We start from the raw sequence: 23,029 nt of genomic DNA, 5'->3' as shown, positions 1-23,029 counted from the left end.
GGGGAAATTCATCAAAACACAAACACTGAGAAACAAAGAATGACTGTGGGGGAACACAGTTCTGGAGTCATAATATGGCCAGGCCTAATCTTAACTTTACAATTGTTGCTGGGATTGTCCTAAGTTTCACGGTCATATAGTTCTCTAAAAGCTATTGCACAGGATAATCAAGTGTCGGTCTTAGCCCTCCACCCCTCTCTCAAAGCCCAGGCTTGTACCTCGATCTTGGGCAATGCTCGATTGGTTCATGGAAGGATGCATTATGCTGTCCGACTGGCCACTGGGTGGCCGAGGTGGCATCTGGTTGCCTGCTCCAGACAGAGAAAGAGGTAAGCCAATCATCATGGCTAAGCCTGGAAATTCTAGCTAGAAGGTCAATAGAGCTGGAAATGGCTCCTGGAAAGGCCAAGCACCACCTAGTATCACATATACAGAGAGTTCCAAACTAGGGACTCCCATCTCCCTTCTTCAAATGCTGAAGGGAAACTTTGCAGACAGGAACCAGAGATGCTCTCTCTGCCAGTAGAAGGCTGAAGATCCCTACTATTGTTGTGGGCCAGTCCCCTTTCCCTCTCCCCAAACCCCAGCAGTTGAGGGGTACCTGGCACTGCAGCAGGCGAGAGTGGTCCTGAGCGAGACTGAGCAACACTGGCGGGAGAGCCAACAGGGGACGGGGAGGGGCCTCGGATGCCAGGCAGGTGAGGGGAGGTATGAGGAGAGAAAGGAGACTGAGCTGGATTACTCTGCTCTCCTTGGCTGCTGGAAATCCCTGATGTGCTCACTCCAGGGCTCAGAGCTCCTTCTGTCCCCATGGGGAGATCGTCTATTGATCCAGACAGATCCTGAAACATATGCACAAGGACATGGATTAGCAATATTAGGCAGACTCTTCTTCCAACAATCCTACTTACATGATTATCATTTTCCTTTAACAACCAAGAGCAAACACACTGCACATGTTATGCAGTCATGATACTATAGCTTACAAATGGCCACATAGAAAATACTTTATGAAGACTCTGCGGGCCATATAGTCTTCATCACAACCACTCGACTCTGCTATTGTAGTGCAAAAATAGTCACAGATAATTCATAAAGTTTTACTGGAACACAGCCACACCCATTTGATTATTTGTAAGAACAACTGGCTCACAATCTACAGTTTGCTGACCTCTGGTCTATCCACCAGAAGCAGACCTAGTACTTTTATCTTCTTTCCCAGTCCCAATTTCTATAGTTGTAAGAGACAAGTACTTCAGTAAGAATTTAGTTTTTTCCCATTGTGAAGCTTTGCAAAACTCTGCCAGGATAGTACCAGGAGCCACAAGAGTATGTTAACAAGATTGGGGAACAATCACAGAGCTCCTCTCCATCAGATTATTATAATCTACATTTACAAGGACCTACTCCAAGTTACCATATTTTAAAAGATAAGGGTTAGGAGGTGGGAAAGGGATATATTGCATAGGAAAGATAATTCTTAACTGCCAAGAAGGTCTCGGACTTAATTCTACCACCTGACCCACAATAGCGATGAGTAAATGCTTACCAACTAAAAAAAAAATTTTTTTTCTCTATCTGTAAATTTTTCAACGAGAACTTGGTATTTATTTGGGGGCTTTATTTGTCTTGAAATAATCAGCAGAGAGTTCACTCTGGGTTGGTAAACTCCAAGATTAGCAATCAGGGGCTCAATATGAAAAATCCACCCCCCCCCAAAAAAAGGAAAAAATTACCTTAGAAACGCACTCATACCCCCACCCTCGCCCCATGGTTATTCTCTAGCAATACCAGAATACCAGTGGCTTGATACCACATATTAATTTCGGACTGGGAAGGAACTGCACACTGAAGACAAGAAGAAAGCTTTGAGTATGGGCTCAAGTCTGAGAAAACCCTAATAATCAAATGGTTAAGGAAAGAGTTCTCTTAAAGAGAGACATCCAAAAGAGAAAGAAAATCCAAAGGGGCCTGATTTGAATGGCCTACTTCCACAACAAGCTCACCTTGGAAATATCAGTTCAAGGTGACTCAGACTCTGGAGTCTAACAGTAATATTAGAGGTCAGAGGGCATTAGGCTCTCCCCTAGGTATCTAAGTTGGTCGGACCTTCTACAAACCAGCTGGTTACTTCACTAGGCTGGGAGCATTTTCGCTGAGTTCTATGGGAACAAAGCTTGCCCCGAGGCAAGGGAGGTAGGTAGGTGTGCATTTGTGTCTGCGTCCAGCTCTCAGTGTTAGCTGAGAAATCAGAAAATGCCAGCTTTCCTATATGAAGACCTAGGACACCACAGCATGCTTTAAAAATGCAATTAGAATTAGTCCCAGCATGGAAGCCCTTCTCTAGGTAACACCTAAGGGTCTCTTCCCTCTCAAAGGACTAAAAAGTACCTGGAGTTATAAGAGCCTTGGGTTCATCCCAAGAGATGAGGATTCCATCCACATGTTTTGGGGCTAAGCTATACCAGGGACACCTGGCCTCGAAGCCAGGGAAATTAAACTCAAAGAGGCAGCATGATTACAAGAGGAGCCAGCCATGTATGCCAGGAAGGGCCTCAAAAGCCACTTGTTAAGCTCTAGTCTGTAACAGAAACCCAGCCCAATGCTCTGTTTTAGGGACCTGCAGGTTCCCTCAACATTCTTTCCTACAGTGTCCATTCTTTATCAAACCACCAGCTTCTGGTAACAAAAGCTACTTGTTTACATGAAAAAGAAGTCAGTCTATTTTGGAACAGAACAGGAACCAAAGTCCACCTAATAAGGCAAGATCTTGGTTCTATTCAAATAGCTTTGAAAAATTAAGTGTCTTGAACATTTCTGTCTTTAATTAGACAAGTAAAATATGAACATCCTCATGGTAAAATAAATACAGTTCAGATAGTATAGATAAAGCCAAAGTCCTCCTTTGCTTTCTTTCTGCTGCCTTCAACAGAGGAGCCCCTGTTCAATTTGGTGTATATCCTTGGAGACCTTCTGGGGAACTGAGGAGGGAAAAGGAAAAAAGAAAAAAGCCAACAAGCCAGTAACCACTGCTACAGGGCCTGCAGATGCTCCTTCAGCCACACTTCTGTTAAAAACCAGGCTCCCCACAGATGCACAAGTGAATGTCCTAGTCCAGCTAAGCGATTGCAGGAGCCTGAAGGAAACACTGGCAGCCAATGGGGCTGAGTTCTTAGGACCCTGGAGGCATCTGTGGTGACAAGGTGGTGGCTTCTTTCACAGAAGCACTCTGAGTAAAGCTGTCGGTTTTGGTAAAGCACCCTGAGCTCCTTGGAAAAAAGGGTTAAATAAAACACTGTCAACAGTAGCCCCATGAGGGCTAGAATGCCTAGGTACAAAATAATGGGGAAGGAAGTAACATTAATCTTCTTATCTCTTTGATTTGGTTGGTTTACGGCCAATCTCTCAAATTGTCATTTTCATCATCAGATGGTAACTGCTCAGCATGGGGGTAGTTGATTAAAAAAAAAAATTAAGAACCAGAATTTCTCTCCATTATGCTATGATACTATATAGACTGAGGAAAACGCAAGATACTCTTGAGTTAGGAGACCAAGGCCCAGCTCTTGGTATTTATCAATTAACGATCTTGTGCGAGCTGGCAACAAGCTGGGCTTTGGTTTCCTCACTTATACAATTAGAAGACTGGACAAATCTGAGTTTGTGACACACCTGGGGCATACTGGCATCATATAGTCAGGGCCATATTAAATATGCAATACCAGCAGCAATACCCTGCCATGAGAGATGTGACAAAACACAGGGGTACCAGGCTAATCATAAGTTAAATGTTTTTATTGGGAAATGAGAAGGTGTCGTAAGGGCATAAGACTCCAACCCCCCCACTTCCCAAATCTACACAAACAGATATTGCTCTGAACTCCATGTCCTTCTATTGCAAAGGACACACCTCTGCTTTCTATCCTACTAAAAAGCCAGTTTTTCAGGTCTTTTGTTCCACAAAAAGCCGGATGTCTGGCTGTTGAGTCAGACCTCAATGTGCCTAACAAGTTTGGCTTTCCATAACATACTTATCACAGACAAAGTTCAATCAATCCCAGCCCCCAATTCTCCGGAGGTTGGGGGGTGGGCGGGGCGGGGAGGGCTTTAGAATTCAGGACTCACATTCTCAGTTCTCCTGAAAGGGTGTACCCAACAGGTAAGCTTGTAGCAGGACTGCTGAAAGAATTACAGCACTGCCCCTGAAGTGGAAAGAGCTCTTCTCCTGAGTTTGCTCTCCTCTAAGCATAATCCTGCTGAGAGATGGGAAGTGAGGATCAGCCCACTCAGTGCCCTGCCAGTTTTAAGGAAGCAGCAGGGCCAGGCAGAATTTCCTCACGTGTTTCCAACGTGTTTCATGCATTTTATTGCACTCATCTACCATGCAGATCAAAAGCGCTGGAGTGGGTCCAACTATTTCGCACAGAATCTCACACTCCAGGCTGGCTACAGCCCCGAAAGCCTTCGTTTCTTCACTTGAAATACTGCCCAATGTTATTTTGGGATGTGACCTGATAGAGGAAGCCCATAGGGACTCCATGACGATAACCGTTCCAGCTGTGATTGGTTGCCCAGTCCCAGCAAGTGCCAGCATGGGTTTGTCAGGCTCTGCCGACAAACAGAACTCAGCAGCTAACACCTTCTCTTCACACCACAACAAAACCATGCCCGAAATCACACAATCCATACCTCACTGGTGGGGTGGGGACTGATGGGGGCGGGAGGGAAGAGTGCTAGTGCTCACACAGGAAGGGCTGCAAGTTCTAACATGAACTAGCTGTCTGATGAAGTACATTTTCAAGCCGAAAGACACCAGATCAGTGTTGGACAAGGGGGGTTTAAACAATCCTCCAACAGAGCCTCATGAGGATGACATCAGTTCATTTTGCTGAGCAGATTAAATAAGATCAACAGGAAAATCTAAAGAACAGTCTCATGGCAATGCTCAGATTCAGGTTTTTCTTATAAACTTGGCTGAATCCTTGAGAAAAGAGCTTTTGTAACCCCCCAGATGGAGTTCTCGTATTCTCTCAGTTGTGAAGAGCTTTTGCCAAGTTATGCTGACTACTACTACTGGCAGAGAAACCACCCACCAAGAGAGCCAGGTAAATCCTACACACATGCTTGTAGTGGTGAGAACCTTGCAACTCAGCCATCTATACTCACTTAAATGATGCTCCTTGAATGAAAAGGCACAGCCAGAAATGACCAAATGTGCACTAGCAATCTGTCAAGTATTTTTCTAGCCTAATATATCCATGACCATGGCAGGAGGATGGCTGCTCCCACTGGAGAATGGGAAGAAATCCTGATGAACACAGACAAGGTTAGAAAACCTAACCCTTGAAGAAGTTAAATGTTTTAACTTCTTCAAGGGTTAGGTTTTCTAATCTAAAAGGAGGCAACAGCTTCGACAAACTTTAAGGAAAAAAGAGTAAGACAAACAATTACATAGGAACCACTTAAGGCACGTAAATTTGAGGAGACCTGGTTTATCCATAAAACCTTCTTTAACCAACAAAGTTGTCAACGGTCAGGTAAAGAAGAGACTGCCTCTATCAAACACTTCTAAAAATATCCAGCACAATAAAGTTTCATCATAGGTGCTCTTTTTTTCCTCCTCAGTCTTTGCTAAATGGAAGGAAGGGCAATCTGACCTACCTCAGACTGGTAGGGGGTCCAAAGTATAGAAATGCTGTACTGTTCTTCCAATGAATGGTCTCAGCTCAACAGATTAACTGGAATCCTGCCTAGAGACCAGACTAGCTAGTGTCAGCTAAAATGCCAAGAATGAATCAACATGCAGAATAGGCTGCCTCCTGCTACTGGTGGTATTTCTAAGCCAGGGGTTAAGCAGGTGGTAAGGAAGGGGAAAGAAAAGACGCAGAAGGCTGAGACCATCATTTTAGCTTAAGATCAAGCACCACCTCCTATTTGAACTATACTCACTATTTAGAATAGCATAAACTGCTCTAGGAAAGGCTCGAGAACTCTATTTCCTAATCTCTCATCCTAAGTTTCCAAAACCCCTCATCAAACTCCTTCTTCCCTTTTTCTACAATAGGCTATTCTTCTGGGGATAATAGATCATTTCTTTCTGGTACTTTCTGGCTGCCTGGTGAGGGGATGCACAGTAGAGAAGGGTCAAACTCTTCTTGACTTTAGAATGCTTTTTCAGGGCTTACTTCCAAGAGAATATTCCCTATATACACATGTCAGAATTCAAAAATAAAGCTTTAGGAGACCAAATCTCCAAATTCAAAGGACACTGAAAAGAGGAATAAAGTAAGTTCCTTTGTGTCTCCCTCTTGAAGGGAAGAACTGACACACATAAGTGACTATCAAGAGTTCGATTCTAAGGTATGTGGTTGAATCACATTTAGTTCTCACAGTTGTCTTCTGATGTAGGTATCAACCCCATTTTAACAAAGAAGCAGGAAGCTCAGAAGTTAAATGACTTGCCAAAGGGCAGAGAGCTATTACACAGAAGAACTGGGGTTTAAACCCATATTCCTCTGATTCCAAAGCCTGCACTCTTTCTACCATAAGGTGGAAGCTTGCCACTATCAAAGGCTAGGCACTGTGCTCCAAACAAGGTCAGGCAACAGCCCCTCTCCAGACACGCTGGGTAATTAGCTACCTGACTCTGACAGGCTAATCTCACTTAGCTTCTCTGTCAGGGAAGACTAAAAACCACCAACTCTACAAGTCTACATGCTTCCTTTTTCTTAGCCACTCTTCCTATAAACCACTCTTGCTTTCTAAACCTTCTTTCATGATTTACTTCAAATCAGCCCTTTCATCTTAACTCTCTTAATTTGAATTTACTTTTTCTACACTAAAGGGTATAGTACTTTTTCTCACCTCTGGATATTTAGAAGGGCACTTCAGGTACAAGGGGGAGAGAGAGGAGAGAGTGATTTAGAATTTAAGGAGGCAAGCAGGAAATTAAGTTCCACAGAGGGTAAGAAGTATCAGGTCTCTACTGATATTCATATTAGATGTGCTCTAATCCTATTATCAAGGGAATGGGGGAGGGAGCAGTGGCATGAGCAGGAGCCAAAACATCCCTGGCTTTGAGGTGTCCTCATCTCGAGAAATTTCAAACCCTGACACTTTCTTCCTCACCCAGCCCTGCAACCTTTCCCTTCCAAACCTGCAGGATAAGTGGGCCTTGTTTAGGGGCTCCATTCCCAAACTACAAAATGGTAAAGCTCTTTTCTGGGGGCAAAAACCAAGCAAGCTTTAATCCCCTGCCCACTGCCAGGCTCCAATGATGGGGCAACAGAGCTCTCTTTGAACGGAGCAAGGTGACCCATTTCCCAGCCAAAGAGGAGAAATGGGTAGACGACCAATTGCTTGACATTGCACTTCAGGTGCAGCAACTACAGGCTAAAATCATATTCTGCCTTGGAAACTTCAAAGATGAGAAAAGCTTTGTGAGGGCAAAGCCTCCATAGTCTCTCCAAAGCTCCTCTAGGCCCAGTGTTACAGGACTGATGGCACTGTGCTGAATTTGCCCTTTTCCCACTAGCCTGTGGGACCAGAGCAAGGACAGGCTATATTCTCCTGTTATTAGTGACCAGAAAAATGTCAGGAACCCAAAACACTAAATGCTTGATAATGTTGTTCAATCAATAATCTACTCAAAAGCATACTCTTTAGATCCAATCTTTATTAGTCCTCTCTTTCCTTTAATCATTGCCCCACCCTAACCCTGTACCTTAACTCTAGACCTCCACATTGAGGGAGGGACACTTGGGTGCTAGTAACAAGGGAACTGACTCTGCTATCTAAAACTGAAAAGTACATCCCCAAATGGGCCATGGCCACTTGGGTAAGAGCTCTTGATAGAACTGCAGTGCAGGGAAGGAACGGCTGTAAAGGAGGCTGTCAGGAGGTGGGGCTCTGTGTCGCTGGAGCAATTTCAATCTCATTACAAAAATACAAGAACCTGCTGTTCTAATCCACCCCAGCAAAATCTCTTGAGGTGGGTCTGACCCTTTGGGTGGAGGCTGAAGGTATCGCTGAGGTGTAAAAGGGGAAGAAGAAAGACTGTTGTGCTGCCTGCATTCCTGCGGTGTGAGCCCCTGCAAAGAGCAGCTCAGCCACTGCAGCAGCCATTGATTTTCCAGGGGTCGATATTCTGCTCCCACAGATCTGCTCGGCTAGAGGTTTAATCACATTGAGTGCTTCTGCTCAACATCTCTCCTGCACTTCCCCCTCCCCAAACCAATAAAACAAACACCAAACACAATGAGAGTTGGCAATAGATAGATGGTGCTCCCCATCCCCAGAGAAATTCTAAGCACCACAACCAAGGGAGCCAAAGCTACATGGGCAGTTCACAGGAAGCTGCAGGGACAGATCCACAGGCTCCAGAGAACATTGTAATCCCTTGACCAATACTCCCATATAGATCTCTCCTAATAATTCAAAGATAAAAAAAGAAAAAAAGATTTACATTTAAAAACCCAGGTTCCTAACTTTAAAAAAAAAAAAAAAGATCCTAGAACTCCTACGGCACTAATCAGATGAAACCTTGCTTTCATTTGTCACAGTCCCCGCCAAACCTGCAAAATACCATGTTACCTACCTGACCAGCCTACTGACACACACTCCTCCCCTACAAAGGCTTCTTCTCATTTGGTCCAGGAAAGATGTGTCTTCTAAGTCAGAAATCACCTCTTGACCAAAAATGTAGAGTGATTTAAGGGTCACTAACTAACAGATACTTCATTCCAAATATGAAAAAAAAAAAAGAGGGAGGAGGGGGGAGGGAAGGAGGGAAGGAAAGAAAGGAAGGAAGGAAGGAAGGAAGGAAGGAAAGGAAGGAAGGAAGGAAGGAAGGAAGGAAAGGAAGGAAGGAAGGAAGGAAATTGGGTCAGAGCTGGGCCTGGGTTAGAGCAGTCAAGAGCAGTGCATATTTATGGAATAGGGCTGTTCTAATACCAGCAGGAAATGAACACAGTAAAGCTAGAGAAGGGAGAGAAGTTAGGAACTCCCAAACTTTCTCCAAGTCAAGCATTCCCTGTTAAGAAGGCCAACCACACAGACCTTGTTCCATTATGATCATCAGCTTGAATCCTAGAACTTGAGCGAGGAGGGCAGAAAAAGGGGAGAGGAAAAGAACACAAAAGAAAGCAGAGTTCTAGGCATGAGAAGTATAAGGAGAAGGGGCATTGCCTTAGGCTTCCACCTCATCTGGCTGCTCCTCAGTATTATATTAACCAGAAAGCAAGCAAGGATGTAATAATGTACATAACTGAGGAAGGCAAAATTGGCACTGTGCTGAACATATAGCTTAGACCAACGTCTGGTCTGGATTGGATGACCTTCTTGGTTTGGTATTTGAAGCCCTAAATTTACACTTGCCAGTGGTCTTTCCTATCACAGGCCTACTGGCTTTTTTATTTGGAATTTGGTTTATCTCCTACCTTCCCCAAAATGTCAGGAAATGACCTTCACTCATCTCAGTTTACAATAGTCAATATTCCTCCCAATCAAGGCTGGCCTTAAGGGACAGGTTTGCTGACTTTCACTCCAGCCTTCAACTCCTAGTTCACATCTTCAACAAGGCATGGTTTTTTAGCTTCCTTGGGAAAGGTCAAATGGGAAGGAAGTGAGCTAACAGCTTGGAGGTGAGTTCTGCCTCAGAGCAATCAGAGATTATGTCACAATACCAGACAATTCTATGCTGATACCAAGTAGGGATGGTGGAAGAGGTTCAGGCCACAGAAGTGAATGGAGCAAGAGATCAAGCACTGGTCCCCAAAGAGACAACACTAGATCACATACCAGTTTCATCACAGCTTGCAGGTAGAACATCAAACACTATTACATGAGAAATATAAGAAAAAAAAAAAACAACAGCTAATTCCATGCTTGATTTATCAGGTATGTTAACATAGTTCCACACCTAGGGGTCCTCTCCTCTGGACCAAGTTTAGAGGAACAAATTCTCATTCTGGTGTAGAGTGGTTTCATTAAGGATAACATTGCTAGGAGGACTTGGTTTACATATATTGCTCAAAAAGCTCAACCCTCCACTCCTGAAAGAACAGACAAGAAATAGCTTGGCAATCATATCTGGGGCTGGCTTTCTGATTTTGGTTCGTCTTTTGGAGAACTACAATGGCAGCTTTGCAAAAAGCACCAAGAGAAGAGAAAGAGAAAGGGGGATGGGTAAAGGAAAGCCATTATCACCAAGGAAACTGAATTCATCCATATGTTGATTCAGGAATTTCAGAAAAATCTTAGTTTTGGGGGTTTCTTCCTTCCAAAAGTAAATGCTTTCTACATCTTCCTAGACAGTAGACCTAAATCCAGAAACTATAGTATCACTACTTTTGCCAGGAAATCTCAACCCTACATCTTTCCATACCTTCCTTCCTTCCTTCTCCAAAGAGAAGAGAATATGGAAGACAAAAGTTTTTTTTTTTCTTTCTAAATATGGCATTCTTAATGGATGATTTTGCTGATTGTTTATAGGAGTTGATCCTAATAGTAAAAGCACTGGCCTAGAAGTCAAGGAATTCAATGTTCTCATTTATTGAATGGCCTTGGGCAAGTCCTTTACCCTTATAGGGCCTTAGGTTCCTCCTATGTAAAGTGGGGGGTAGGAGGGAAAGGTGGTGTTTGTGTCAGTGTGGTAAATATTCTGTGGACTAGCTCCTGCTGTCTCCAGTCTATTATTTTCCTAATTGTAGTTAAAAAGCTGAAAACTACATTTCCCAGAATCCTTTGCAGATGGGTTTGGATACAATCCAGGTTCTACTAATTAGAAGCAGCCTCAAGATTAGATCAAAGTATGGCAGAGACCATACTTCTGTCTCCTTCACTTGTTTCTGCAGGAGCATTTTGGTTTCATCTTCCAGTTAACTGGGTGATGATTCTGGAAGCAGCAGCTGCTGCTGCTTCTTGATTCCAGCTTACAGATCCCTGGATAGCAGGTCTAGGGCAATCAACCTGATAGTGGCTCACAAGTAGGAGTTTCCCTGGTGAGTCAAATCTAGGTCTAAGTTCCGTTTCTTAAGGACAAGCCTAGAGGCTGCTCCCTCAATCCTTCTAACAGTTTTATAAGCCCAATTTCCGATATTAAATCCCTCTCTATTAAATATATGTAGGCCTAGGGTTCAGTATAGAAACCGCCCTATTTGACACAGTATTATCAGATGATCCCAAAAAAGTGGTTGTGAAGGAAAGAGAACACAATTATTCATAAAGTATATTCTCTGCTAAGCCAGTGTCTTCTGGGGGAAAATAGGCAAAATGAAGGAGCCTTAGAACATTTGTCCAGGACAACCACCTTCACTCCTTCCCTTTTTACAATTTCCCTGTACCTTCTCCCTCCTACTCTAAGCTGTGAGGAGGTTGAACTGCTCACACAAGATGGAAGGTTGAGTCAGCACAAGCTTTCCTTTTCATTCCTATTTTCTCTAAAAGCTTTTACTCTGCTGAGGATAGCATTACCTGCCCAATCCAAAATAAGTATTACCTGGGCTTCAGAGAGAGTTGGGCTAGAAAGAGTACCAAGTGATTTCCTCAGCAGCAGGAAATATGTGTTTATAAGCTCCAGGTGCAGAAGAAGCAGGGCACACCAGTCCTGACAGCCCTGTGCAGCTAATGAGTGAACGTAAGTTTAGCTTGCACAAAATCCCAGCTTATCCTCTTATACCAATTTTTGGCAACCACTAGCTTCCTATAACAGGGTTTGGGACAAACTAAAAAACAAGGTCAAATCCATGTGGTATGCTTGGGGAGGGATAGGTGCTTCCCAGTCCTCAGTAGGTAACTGACCCCAGGCGCTCTCACACCAGAGGTAAGAGTTTAATAAGTATTCAGAGTGAAGTTGTTCCGAAGAAAACAAAAGGTTCCAGCAAGAGGAATCTGTGTGAGACACATAAGCAGGAAGCAGAGCTGAGCCACCAGTTACTAGAATAGAAACAGGAAATGGGCCCAGGAACAAGCATACAATAATCTGCTGCAAGCAGCACAGGCTCCAGCAGGCACCAGGCAGTATCAGGGCCAGAGTAGCATGACTAAGGTGGAAAAGCGGATTGGCTAGCCCTGCCAGAGAACCAGCTTTCTAGAGAAGGGATGGCTACTTGCAGAGGGTACATGCTGCTCTGAGCAGTCTGGGCAGATATGACAGAAGGAGGTGGGGATTTCCTCTTTTCCTTTTGCAGACTTTGTTAGAGCATCTGGGCTATAATTCAAGGGGAACTAGCACAGATACACAGTCAGATATAAAGAAAACAAGTCATCAACCTCAGAACAGCCTAGCTTCTCTGGGTTCCAAAACTGCTTGTGGCATTTCTGATATTCTTTGAAAATAAGCTATCAAAAACCTAGGCAAAAACCATTGGCCTTGCCTCATTCATTATGATGAAATGTGATGAAAAAGAACACAACGGTATAAAATTAAAATCCTTCAAACATTCTCATTTTTTAAGCCTTTAAAAGATTTGTGTCTACGGCCATGCCACCCTGAATGTGCCCAATCTTGTCTGATCTCCAAAGTTAAGCAGGGTCAGGCCTGGTCTGGTTAGTACTTGGATGGGAGACCACCTAAGAATACCAAGAGCTGTAGATGTTAAAAAAAAAAAAGAAAAAAAGAAAAAAATTTGTCACTCCCCGCAAAAAACTAGCCCTCAAGCTCAGGTAGGTAACAAGAACCTAGGTGCTACTCAACAAATGTTTACTGAGTATCTCCCTGATGCAGGTGTCAGATACAGACCTAAGTTCTCAAGCAGAGGTACCAGCATAATGCCACCATGAAGAAACTGTTTGAAGAAAATGGGGAAGGAGTCCCAAGAGAAGGTATTTATTTCAGCTAGGTTTTGAAGCCAAAGTAGAAGTTTTCTGGGCATTAAAAAAGAGAATTGGCTGGGGCAGGGAGTGAAGGGAGGATAATCCACAATGACAACTTAAGGAAAAGAAAATAGCAGGAAGGACCAGGAGTTGAAGGAGCTTAAGGTATACCTGTGTGGCTGGAGATGTGGATGGCCACGCAATGGGGTCTGGACTGTGGGAATGGTATGCAAGGGTCCCCAAACCACTCAAAATACAACTGATGGTGGTCTCCCAATCCCATTCCCCCACACTCAGAGATTATTTAAACTTTACTAGACATAGTCGATAAAATTAATTGCATTCCAAAGTCCCCAGATTTGAAAACTTTACACTCAACTCTCAGGGTCTAAGTTCTTGCTTCTAAATTCTTAGACAAATGATCACCTGGGGATCTTGCTAACAGTGTTGGATTCTATAAAGCTGGGGTGGGGCCCGAGAATCTGCTTTTCTAGCAAGCTCACAGGTGATGTCTGTGCTACTAGATAATGGACCACATTTTTTTCAGAACATGGATATAACTGATTAAAGTTAGCCTGAGGACACTGTGTTCTAAGAAAGGCACAGAACAGGGCTTGTTCCCATCCAACACAAGAGGAACGAAAGAACCAAACTCTTGTCAACTTTCCATTGTTTGGGGTAATTTCCTAGCTGGTTAGTTCCTCTAGCAGGCCTGTCCTATGGATCTAGCCTTCTTCTCTTTCCCATCTCTTCTTATCCCTCAGCTGCCCTTTTCACAACTCATCTGTGTCTCCATCACAAGGAGATCTGGGAAAACAAAAGTGAAATGGAAATCCATTTAAACTCCTTTTAGGACAAGTCTAATTAAATGCTAAATAGCAAAGAGGTTGAGGCTTTTGGCTAAACATGAAGAGAAGATCAATGGACCAACTCTTTCTTCTGCTAGGTGGGAGGCTACAGGAAGTATCTGATATAGACAGAACTAGATTCAAATCCTGGTTCTGACCCTTATAGTTTCTTCTTATGTAAAACAGGAGTGATTACTCAGTACATTTCAATTCCTGCCCTTCTAGGAGGATTGGTGTAGTCTGTAGCTCCTTTCCTGGCCTCACTCCTGCCCTCTAAGATTCAGATTCTACAGGAACAACATAGTTCTCTCTCATTTCCACTTTCCAGATCCCTGTATCCCAAACTCTCAGGGTCTGAGAACATCACAGTAGTAAAACACTGCTATTAGCTACTATGTTTTAAGTGAAATCTAAAGAAGGGCTTGGAAAACAAAGTCATAAAAGAATATCTATAATTTAACAGACATTAAAAATCTTAATCTTGTTCTCCACCTCACTCCTGGCATCAATAACCTCTACTCCTACCTAAACAGAGGAAATAAGTATGATCTAGATCTTCAACAGCAGCCTCTAGGACGTTTTCAGTTAAGTTCATAGTGTCCCTTATAAGAGTGGTCCCCAACCTTTTTTTGCACCAGGGACCGGTGCTCCTAGCACTGGGAGTTGCTGCAAACAGATGAAGCTTCACTCGCTCACCAGCCCGCCGCTCACATCCTGCTGTGTGGCCCGGTTCCTAACGGGCCATGGACCAATATCGGTCTGTGGGCCAAGGGTTGGGGATTCCTGCCTTATAACTCAGTGAGTGGCCTTGATTCCTTTCTCTCCTGACTCCTGAAAGATGCACCCATTTATACTCTAATATTCTGCCATCATCTTCACCCTGCTATCTACCTGCCTTATACATATGCAGGTATTGCAATGAAGCTGAAGGCATTTGGGCCGACTCAGCTGCCTCCTCCTTCAATGCCTTTCAAGAGTGCTTTTAATCTTGACACCTTTCCCTTGCTGTTTCATTTCCTCCAGTCCTCAGAAATCAGGTTCTCTCTTTACCTAAGAAGGATTCCAGTAACCTGCTTCATGAAAACCCAACTTTATATTTCTTGAAATATAAATCTGATGTGGCTATCTTCTTCCCTTGCTTGGTTTCCAAAAACATGACACAATCCTGGTCCTCCTCCAATCTCTCCACCTATATGCTGGAGTGCTTCTACATGGTAACTGCAGGCATTGTCCCAGGCCTCCATCTGGCTCATCTCTCCATACTCCATGGCCTGGGAGGCTTGCGCATTTCATGGTTTAACTATTAACTACTATACAGACAACTCTCAAGCTCTATTCGGACTCAACTCTTGACTCAAATTTCAGTCTCCTATATCTAACTAGTAACTAAACATTTGTTTTTAGATATCTCACTAAAGGGAACTTCTCGAAAATGAGTCTTCCTATTTATCTTTCTATTTCTGTCAATGAGATTTCTCTCTTTTCCCCACCAGTCAATCAAGATTATTAAATTTTCTACCTGATAGAGTCTACTTATACTCAGTTTTGTAGATTCTTTCCTGCACATCTCATGACTAGGACTATGTAGCTATGCAAATGAGACAGAGGTGTAGAACTCCATATATCTTGCCAGAAGTATTTCAACGGTTTAACATATCCCCTTTCAGACTCTCCTCCTTTTCAAACCATAGTACACAACAATAGGTTGTTTTTGTAAAACATTAGTTTTATCATGTTGTAAGATCAAATCCAAATGCCTTGCTTATTGTCAGCCCATCAGGGCCCTAACCCATGATCTAGTTTTCCTGCCTGTCACTCCCCACTCCAAGAAGCTTGATCCTGACCAGCCCCCCAAACATCATCTATATTGCACTCCACCCCCACTTGGCCTCTGTTCAGGCTGTACTTCTCCCTTCCAACCACCCAAGTACATCCATACATAGCTCACTCTTAAATTTCTGCCATGTCTTCCCTCAACTATTTATACATAAATGGATCACTGACTTCATCAAACTCTGATAGCACTCTGTAAAATTCAGGTGCACATTCTTCTATTTATTTCACTAATGAAACAGAGGAGGATCCTTGAGAGTAGCGACCATGTCATGTTCAAAAGCACAGATTTAAGGGTTCAGGTTACCTCAGAAGTCACCAAAGTCCAACCCTTGTCTAAAGCCTACTTGCATTCTATATAACATCCACAGCAAACAGTACACAAAGCTTTACTCCAAGGACAGGGAGCCTACCCACTCAAAAAAAAATTTTTTTAAATATCCTCATCCTCCAGATTACAAAAGAACTTGTATGTCACCCTTGAACTTAAACCTATAGGCAACAGGTAGCGAGGGCTTTTAAAGCAGTAAAGTTAATTGCCAGGTTTGATGTTTTAAGATGATCACTCTGGTAATTATGTTGAGGACAGACTCAGAAGGAAAAGAAACAACAGTCAGGAGACTGTGGCACAACACGAGGTGAGAGATAACAGGGGCCTGAAAAAAAGGCAGTGGGGAAGGACAGAGGAAAGCAGATTCAAAAGCTATTACTGAGGTAGACTAGGATTTGGTGACCAACTTATGGAAGGGATACAGTAATGGTCGCCAGAGAAGAAGTCTCCCAGGGAGATGCTGACAGTGCAAAGGATGCCTTAACTCAAGAATAAACTGCACTGAGGCCGCAGCTGCAGGTCGTCGTTCTCTCTCAAGTCTCTTCTTTCCATCATTTTCAACCGACAGTCTTTCCTCCAGATCATCAAGAGACAAACTATGGTGCAAGTCACTACCATTATTTAAGTTACCACTGGCTTCCTAGTCTGGTAATTTTTTGCTTCCCTTTTCAAAGGACTACCTAATCTCACTGTTATTCAAATATGGTATCCACAACTTCAGCACCACCTGAGACCTTGCTGGAAATTCCTGTGTCCCAGCACACATCTACTGAGTCAGAATCTCTCTGCCTAGAGGTCAGTATGTTTTAATTAATCTCCAGATGATTTTTAACACATGCTAAAGTTTGAGAAACACAAATTTAGCTGACCTCTCCAGATCAGGACTTTCACTCCTATATCCATTTTCTACCACTGAATGGAAACCCTATCCTAGGTATACTTTTAAGGCTAAAATGTAAGTTTACAAATGTGCCTCAGTAGGAAAATTTGGGAAGCATTCATTTTTCTATGAAAACCATACACTTGACTTGGAAGACTCACTTAAATAGAAGCTTTTAAAGATGCAACTCCAGGTCATTCTCAAAAAATGACTATGATAATGAAATCATATACCAATTTTCAGAGTCCCTTAGAGATTTTGCCCCAAAAGAAAGAAAATTAAAGAGTTAATGAAACACCTGGAGATTTGCTCACCCATCCCTTACAAGAAGTTACAAGGTATAGTGGTAGCTGTTTTACAAGATAGATGTCAAATCCTAATCTTGACTTTTTCCTAAGCCACTGTTAGGAAGTACAAATAAATCAATCTATCCTAAAATGGAGTTTAGGCCTTCCCATAACAGTCTGTGATATCTGCCTTGCCCTAGCAGTGAAAATGACAATCTAGTAATATGGTCATGCTGTCCCATCAGAAAAACTTTCTAGATGAGTAATGTAATGAATACTGCTCAAGTTCATTAGTTCAATGAGTCAGAGCCTACTAGATACCAGGCACTACACTGGCAATGAGCAAGACAGAGCAAGTAAGCCCTCACTGAGCTTGCATTAAATAATGTGAAATTACACTTGAGATAAGCATTGATAAAAAGCATGAGTATTAAGATAGTCTATTATAGCAAAGGAACCTGACATAGTTTGGACTAGTGAATCTTTGCCGGGGCTGCAAATCAGAATCACCAGGGACAGCTTCTAACATACCAAAGCCCAAGCCCCACCCCAAATCAAACCAATCAGAACTTTGTAAACCCTGGTTGTTGATTTTAAAAATCATTCTCTCCCTAGGTAATTATAACATGCAGCCAAGGTAGAGAACCACTGGTCTTGAGAGTCATGTGACAGGTGCTGGGGGTACAGCAGCAAATAATATAGTATCTGCTCTCCAGGAGCTTACCATCTTGTAGAAGAGACCCATGTAAGTGGAAGTGTCAGCAAAATCCTCTGGCAATATGGAGCAAAGAAACCTCACATATAAGAGAGTGCTTCTCTGGGTCTAAAGATATGTGAGCCCAGAGGGCTATATAAGGTGTTTTCACCTATGTCAGCAAGATTTGGTTTCTAAACATGAGTACTCAGACACTGAATTATTCTTTGTACTTTTTTATATGTCTTAAATATTGCAGGTTTTAATAAAATAAAAACTGCCTTTAGTCAGTGAAGGCATCATAGAAGTAACTTAAGCTATTATTGAGGAAGGAGTTTTATGAGGAAATGATTTTGAAGATGTATTCTGAAATATGAACTGGAGTGGTTCAAAGGAAAAGTATACTGGGCAAAGAGAAAAGTGTGTGCAAAGGTCTAGAAGTAGAAAAAAAGCATGGGGCCTTAGAGAAACAGAAAGCTGAGGGCAAAGCAGAAAGCGAAAAAGGATGAACTAGAGGTTCTCAAAGTGCCATTCCTAGCAGCATCAAGGAATCTGTTAGAAATGCAAATTCTCAGGCCTCACTCCTGGCCTAGTGAGTCAGAAAGTGGAGCAGTAGGGGCAGGGGAGGAGGGGAGAACAGCCTAGGTAATATTAAGGATTTAAGATTTTATTCCAAGATTAATGAAAAATAATTGAGAGATTTTAAATAGAGGTATAACATAATCAGAATAATAGCGGCTAAATAGTTTGGCATTAATAGTTGAGCAAAAACTCTTCAAAATCTAATTTTTGTAATAATCAGGATCAGAAACCATACAGAGTCTTTAAATCAAGGGTCTCGCAATGCATTTAGGGCTAAGTGGTAAGGTGAATGAATGAATGAATGAAGAGGGGGATGTGGAAACTGGAGGACCCGCCCTCTAGTCAGCCTAGCACCTGCTCTAGAGCCAAACACAAGTCCGTGTTTGAGAGAAGGAATACACAGGCAAACCTCAGGATCCTTTTACAGAGCTGCTCAAAAAAGGAGAGGGCCCTTTGTAGGGAATCTTGACTTCTTCTCTCTTCAGAAGTATCTGTTTCCCAGCCTGGCTAGGCGAATCTGGCATCAAACCAAAATTTCAAAGAAAAATCACCTTTTGTTTCTTGGTCCAAGCAGCAAAAGGATAAAAAGCAATTCAACAAACAAGATGCCAATAATCTAGCCAGCTGACCTCCCACATGGAGCTTCTACCACAGAGCAAATGACCCATTTGGATGAATCTATAGTAGAAGCCTGAACTTGGGAATGCTCCTTGTGATAGGCGGCCCAGGAACAACCCTCCCTTGGGTCCAAGAAGCTGCCAGCATCTTCACTTCAGTAGGTCAAATCAGAAGCTTTTAAATCCAATAGTACAAGGCTCTCAAGCCCTTAGAAAACATGTAATGTGTTTGTATGCTAGGCTTCTCAAGACTAAAAAATACCAACTATAGTTCTGTCAAAGGGTCACTAGTAGGAAGCAACAACTTTCTGATGGGTTACCAACTTATAGCACTGGCAGAAATCCATCAATTTGGGTTCTTGCCACAATAGCACCTCACTCGGATTTAGCCACAGACCATAGATGACGAGGGAGTGGTCACACATTTCTGACTGAATCAGGTTAAAAAGCACATTCCAGTGAAGGTCAGCATGCAGAAAAGGATTGCAACACACATTAATGAGAAGGGAACAAAGGGAAATTACTTTATTCAGACACTTCCTCCCCCAATTTCTCAGCTGAGAAAGTCAACAGTCTCAAAAGTCCAATCTGACTGTGGCTATTCATCCTGGCTGCGAAGCCATAACAGGTGTAGAGGGACTCCACAGCCCTTGCTCTACGAAGGTTATGGCTCAGAGATTTTAAGGAGAAACTAGGAGAGGCTTCATGACGAAGAAAGTTTCTGCCTCCTACCTATTCCTTAAAGATCCAGAAACCATTTTCTCCCAAGTGAGAAGAACTAAAGAGACAGCTTTCAATTCCAAGCACAATCACAATTTTAAGACTCTTGCCTATGCATGTGTGGATGAATTTCTACTTCCTAACTGAAACAGGATTTGTAATGGAGGGTTTGCTACCTACTGTCTTACTAGATTTCAGAGCAGCTCATCTTATTCATGTGCCCAGGAGATTAATTTTCAGAATCTGAGTGACTTGCCACATGTAGTGGCAGAGCTAAGACTAAGAGTAAAAATGTTCCCAAACCAGCCTACTATTAAATAGTTGGTGCAAACTGCCTTTCAAGTATCAAGTACAGTGCTTATGCCCTGGGAGATGATGATGGAAATAAGTAAAATTTATGAAATGCCTACAATGTACCAGTACCCTCTCTATATTAACCTCTTAAATGTTAATAATAACCCCCATGAGGTGGGTACTTTTAGGTTCATTTTACAGATGTGAAAACTAAGGCATGGGGAGGTTAAGCAACTTGCTCAAGGCTCAGAGTTAGTGGCAGTGTCAAAATGCAGACCCAGAAGATCTAACTCTAGAGCCCAAGCTCTTAATCAACAGACTATACCGCCTTCCTCAGGATACAGTCAGTCCATTCCATACACACTAATCAAGCATCTGGGCAGCAAGCACTCTACTAGACAAAAGCACCTATTCACACAAAACACCCACTAGAAAAACTGCTTTTATTCTGCCCATGCTCAGCGTGATGATCCATGCTGAATGTATCCCAGAGACTGCCTCTCTTCGCTAAACACTAAGACAAAAACCTAAAACCTAAGCCCTTGATAGCAAGGTAAACAAAGAAACCCACAGACTTCTCTTAACTTTGATGGAGAGTAGATAGTGCTTCTTCCAACATCTCCATTCTTCTCTATCCCTCACCCAGGTCCATGCCTGTAAGCCCAAGATTTAAAAACGAAAACAAAACAAAACAAAACTCTAAACAGAGATCACAAACCTACTTCCTAGGAAGGAAGTCAAAACAGTCACTCTACAAGGTCAGTCCATAAATTCCTATTCAGAAAGTTGAACCTGGATTCAAGGATTAGCTCATTGTTCATTTAGCTTAATATCATCAAAACATCCAATCAGAAACCGGTTTTCTTTGCTTTCCTCTCTGCCCCCATCATCTTGTGGAGGGTGGCAGGAATACTCACAGGCAAGCTTGAGGGTCTTGACTGAAGACTCAAGTTCATATCTTCTTGCCCTCCTTTACTGGAGGTCATTGAGGGAGTTGAGGATGCCTGAGACCCAAATGAATCTTGAGATAGCTCCTAAAACAAGAAAAACAAAAGCTGTGAAGGCCTAAACCAGGCGAACTTTATTCATGGTGAAAGGGCTACAGGACTCTCTCACATAGGGGAAGCTGGGTGCAATGAACTGCCCAATTGTGCACAATATCATCTGAAGGCAGAAAAATACAAGGTGTGGATCTCCAGAAAGAATGTCTACAGTGGATATGACTCTTTCTCATGACACTATTGACCATTTATTATCTATCACTCCTTGGGGTTAAATGCTAAAGTCTGTCTAACTACAAGTTATACCTATCAAGGAATGAGACCAGTTGATTTAAAAAACAACAGAAAACTCATGCTAAAACCTTTGCATTAAAATGACTATCATTTCCTTCAAAGACATCACCTTGGGATGAGATATTTTTCCAACAATGCCACCAATGCACAAAATCTTTAGTGGATCTGTGTCATCATTCAGTCATTTCTCCTCTTTTTGTTCTTTAAAGAATAAAGCCCAAATTGTTATTTTTAGCCTTCATCATATCATCTACCTTGTTCACAGACATGGCTACAAATGAATTTTAGCTATTTCCAAAAATCATATCCACCCTCAAAAAATAAAAGGATTTGCCACCACTGAGAATAGCCTGAAGGGATCTAAAATATTTTGAGCACTAGCAGAATGATATGGCAGCCAGAATGAATGTACAGTACAGCCTCCTAAAATGATTGCTTAAAAAAAAAAAAAAAAAGACCAAACTTACTTGGATGCTCAAGTTCTGAATGCTAGTTAAAAAAAAAAAAATTAGTCCTATTATCTTCAATTTATCTGTCTATGCAACTTTCCATTACCCTATTTCTTTATCAGTAAAGAGAGCTACAGGTTTTTATGCAGTTAAGGTTATATCTTTATTAGTTCGATCAATCTAGTTAGCATGTTTACCTAGAATTTAATTGGTTTTTAAGTGCACTTTAGAGAACCAATTTGTATGGCAAAGTTCTTATGACACCAACCACCAAGCTGTCTGTGGTCACATGTAGGGAAGGGAAAGAGGCAGAAGCATCTTACCTGTGGTGGAGGGAAGCGTTGCTGGGAATAGGCAGTTTGTTGTGACTGCTGAGACTGGGGCTGAGGGTATGCAGCCTGCTGGGAGAGCGTCGAGGATGCTGGCTGCTGAGGTTGCTGCTGCTGGTAGGGAGACTGCGCCTGTGGCTGTGAGTAGGGGGGCTGGCTCTGGGGATGCTGCTGGGTTGTAGACTGCTGAGAGGGGTACGGAGTTGGAGACTGTTGATGTGGAGGCTGTGATGGCTGCTGGGAATATGGAGGCTGAGCGGACTGGAGCTGTGGTGGCTGAGACTGTTGCTGCTGCTGATATGAAGGTTGGGCATGAGGGGTCTGGGATGGTGGTTGCTGGGAGTAGGGTGGCTGCTGCTGCTGGGGGTGAGGACTTTGCTGGTTGTAATATGGAGTCTGGCCCTGCTGACCATATCCGCTGGGGCCTTGTTGTCCATAAGGAGGAATCTGTAGGAAAGGAAAGGATACTTTTAAGCAGTGACTCTTCTGGATGAAGAAAGGTGAGATATTCTGTCAAAAGCTATGCCCTGAGGATGGGTATAGAAAGTAGGCAAGCCAAGCCTTACACTTGGAAAGCCGAAGGTTTTTCTACCATCCTTGTCTACACTGAGCCAGGAAGGAGAGCCAAGCTGGGTTACTAGTTGGTTTGTTTATAAGTAGACTGCATTCATCCACAGAAAATTTATAATATTTAATATCTGGGCAACTCGTAAAAGTTCAAGAGCAGCTGTTTTCACCAATGAAAACAGCTGGTCCTCTTTTTTTTTTTTTTTTTATCACAGCCTAGACTGTTTTTATAAGCACTAGGAATCTATATCCTAGTCACAATGAATAGTCAACAGCAGCTTGGCTCAGCCAACTGAAAATCTAGGGTTTAGTAATCCAGACAGTGTGCAAATCACTAAGCTATTCTGGTTCTCTTTTTCATTTAATCCTCATTCAAAAATATTTGAGAGCCTACTTGCTTACTTGTACCAGGCACTGTCCTAGGCACTGGAAATACATTTGTTAAGTAGGCAAAAACTAAACAACAATAACAAAAAAACATCAGCAACAA

The 23,029-nt window shown here is 42.6% G+C and overlaps 1 protein-coding gene across 2 annotated transcripts in view; it reads right to left on the bottom strand.

The window, feature by feature from the left end:
• The window catches only part of ARID1A (AT-rich interaction domain 1A), a 63,532-nt gene that overhangs the window by 15,508 nt on the left and 24,995 nt on the right, over window positions 1-23,029 (bottom strand). For both annotated transcript variants that reach the window (XM_039854544.1, XM_039854545.1), the window contains exons 3-6: window positions 21,967-22,419; window positions 20,817-20,933; window positions 602-842; window positions 219-308 (exon numbers count right to left, since the gene is read on the bottom strand). In XM_039854544.1, coding sequence (XP_039710478.1) covers window positions 219-308; window positions 602-842; window positions 20,817-20,933; window positions 21,967-22,419 — 901 coding nt within the window. The remainder of the gene's footprint in view (window positions 1-218; window positions 309-601; window positions 843-20,816; window positions 20,934-21,966; window positions 22,420-23,029) is intronic.

This window comes from Pteropus medius, unplaced genomic scaffold (assembly GCF_902729225.1).
Source record: "Pteropus medius unplaced genomic scaffold, Ma_sr-lr_union100, whole genome shotgun sequence".
NCBI lineage: Eukaryota > Metazoa > Chordata > Mammalia > Chiroptera > Pteropodidae > Pteropus > Pteropus medius.
Note: the sequence above shows the minus strand (reverse complement) of the source record. Positions and strands in the feature narration are given on the sequence as shown.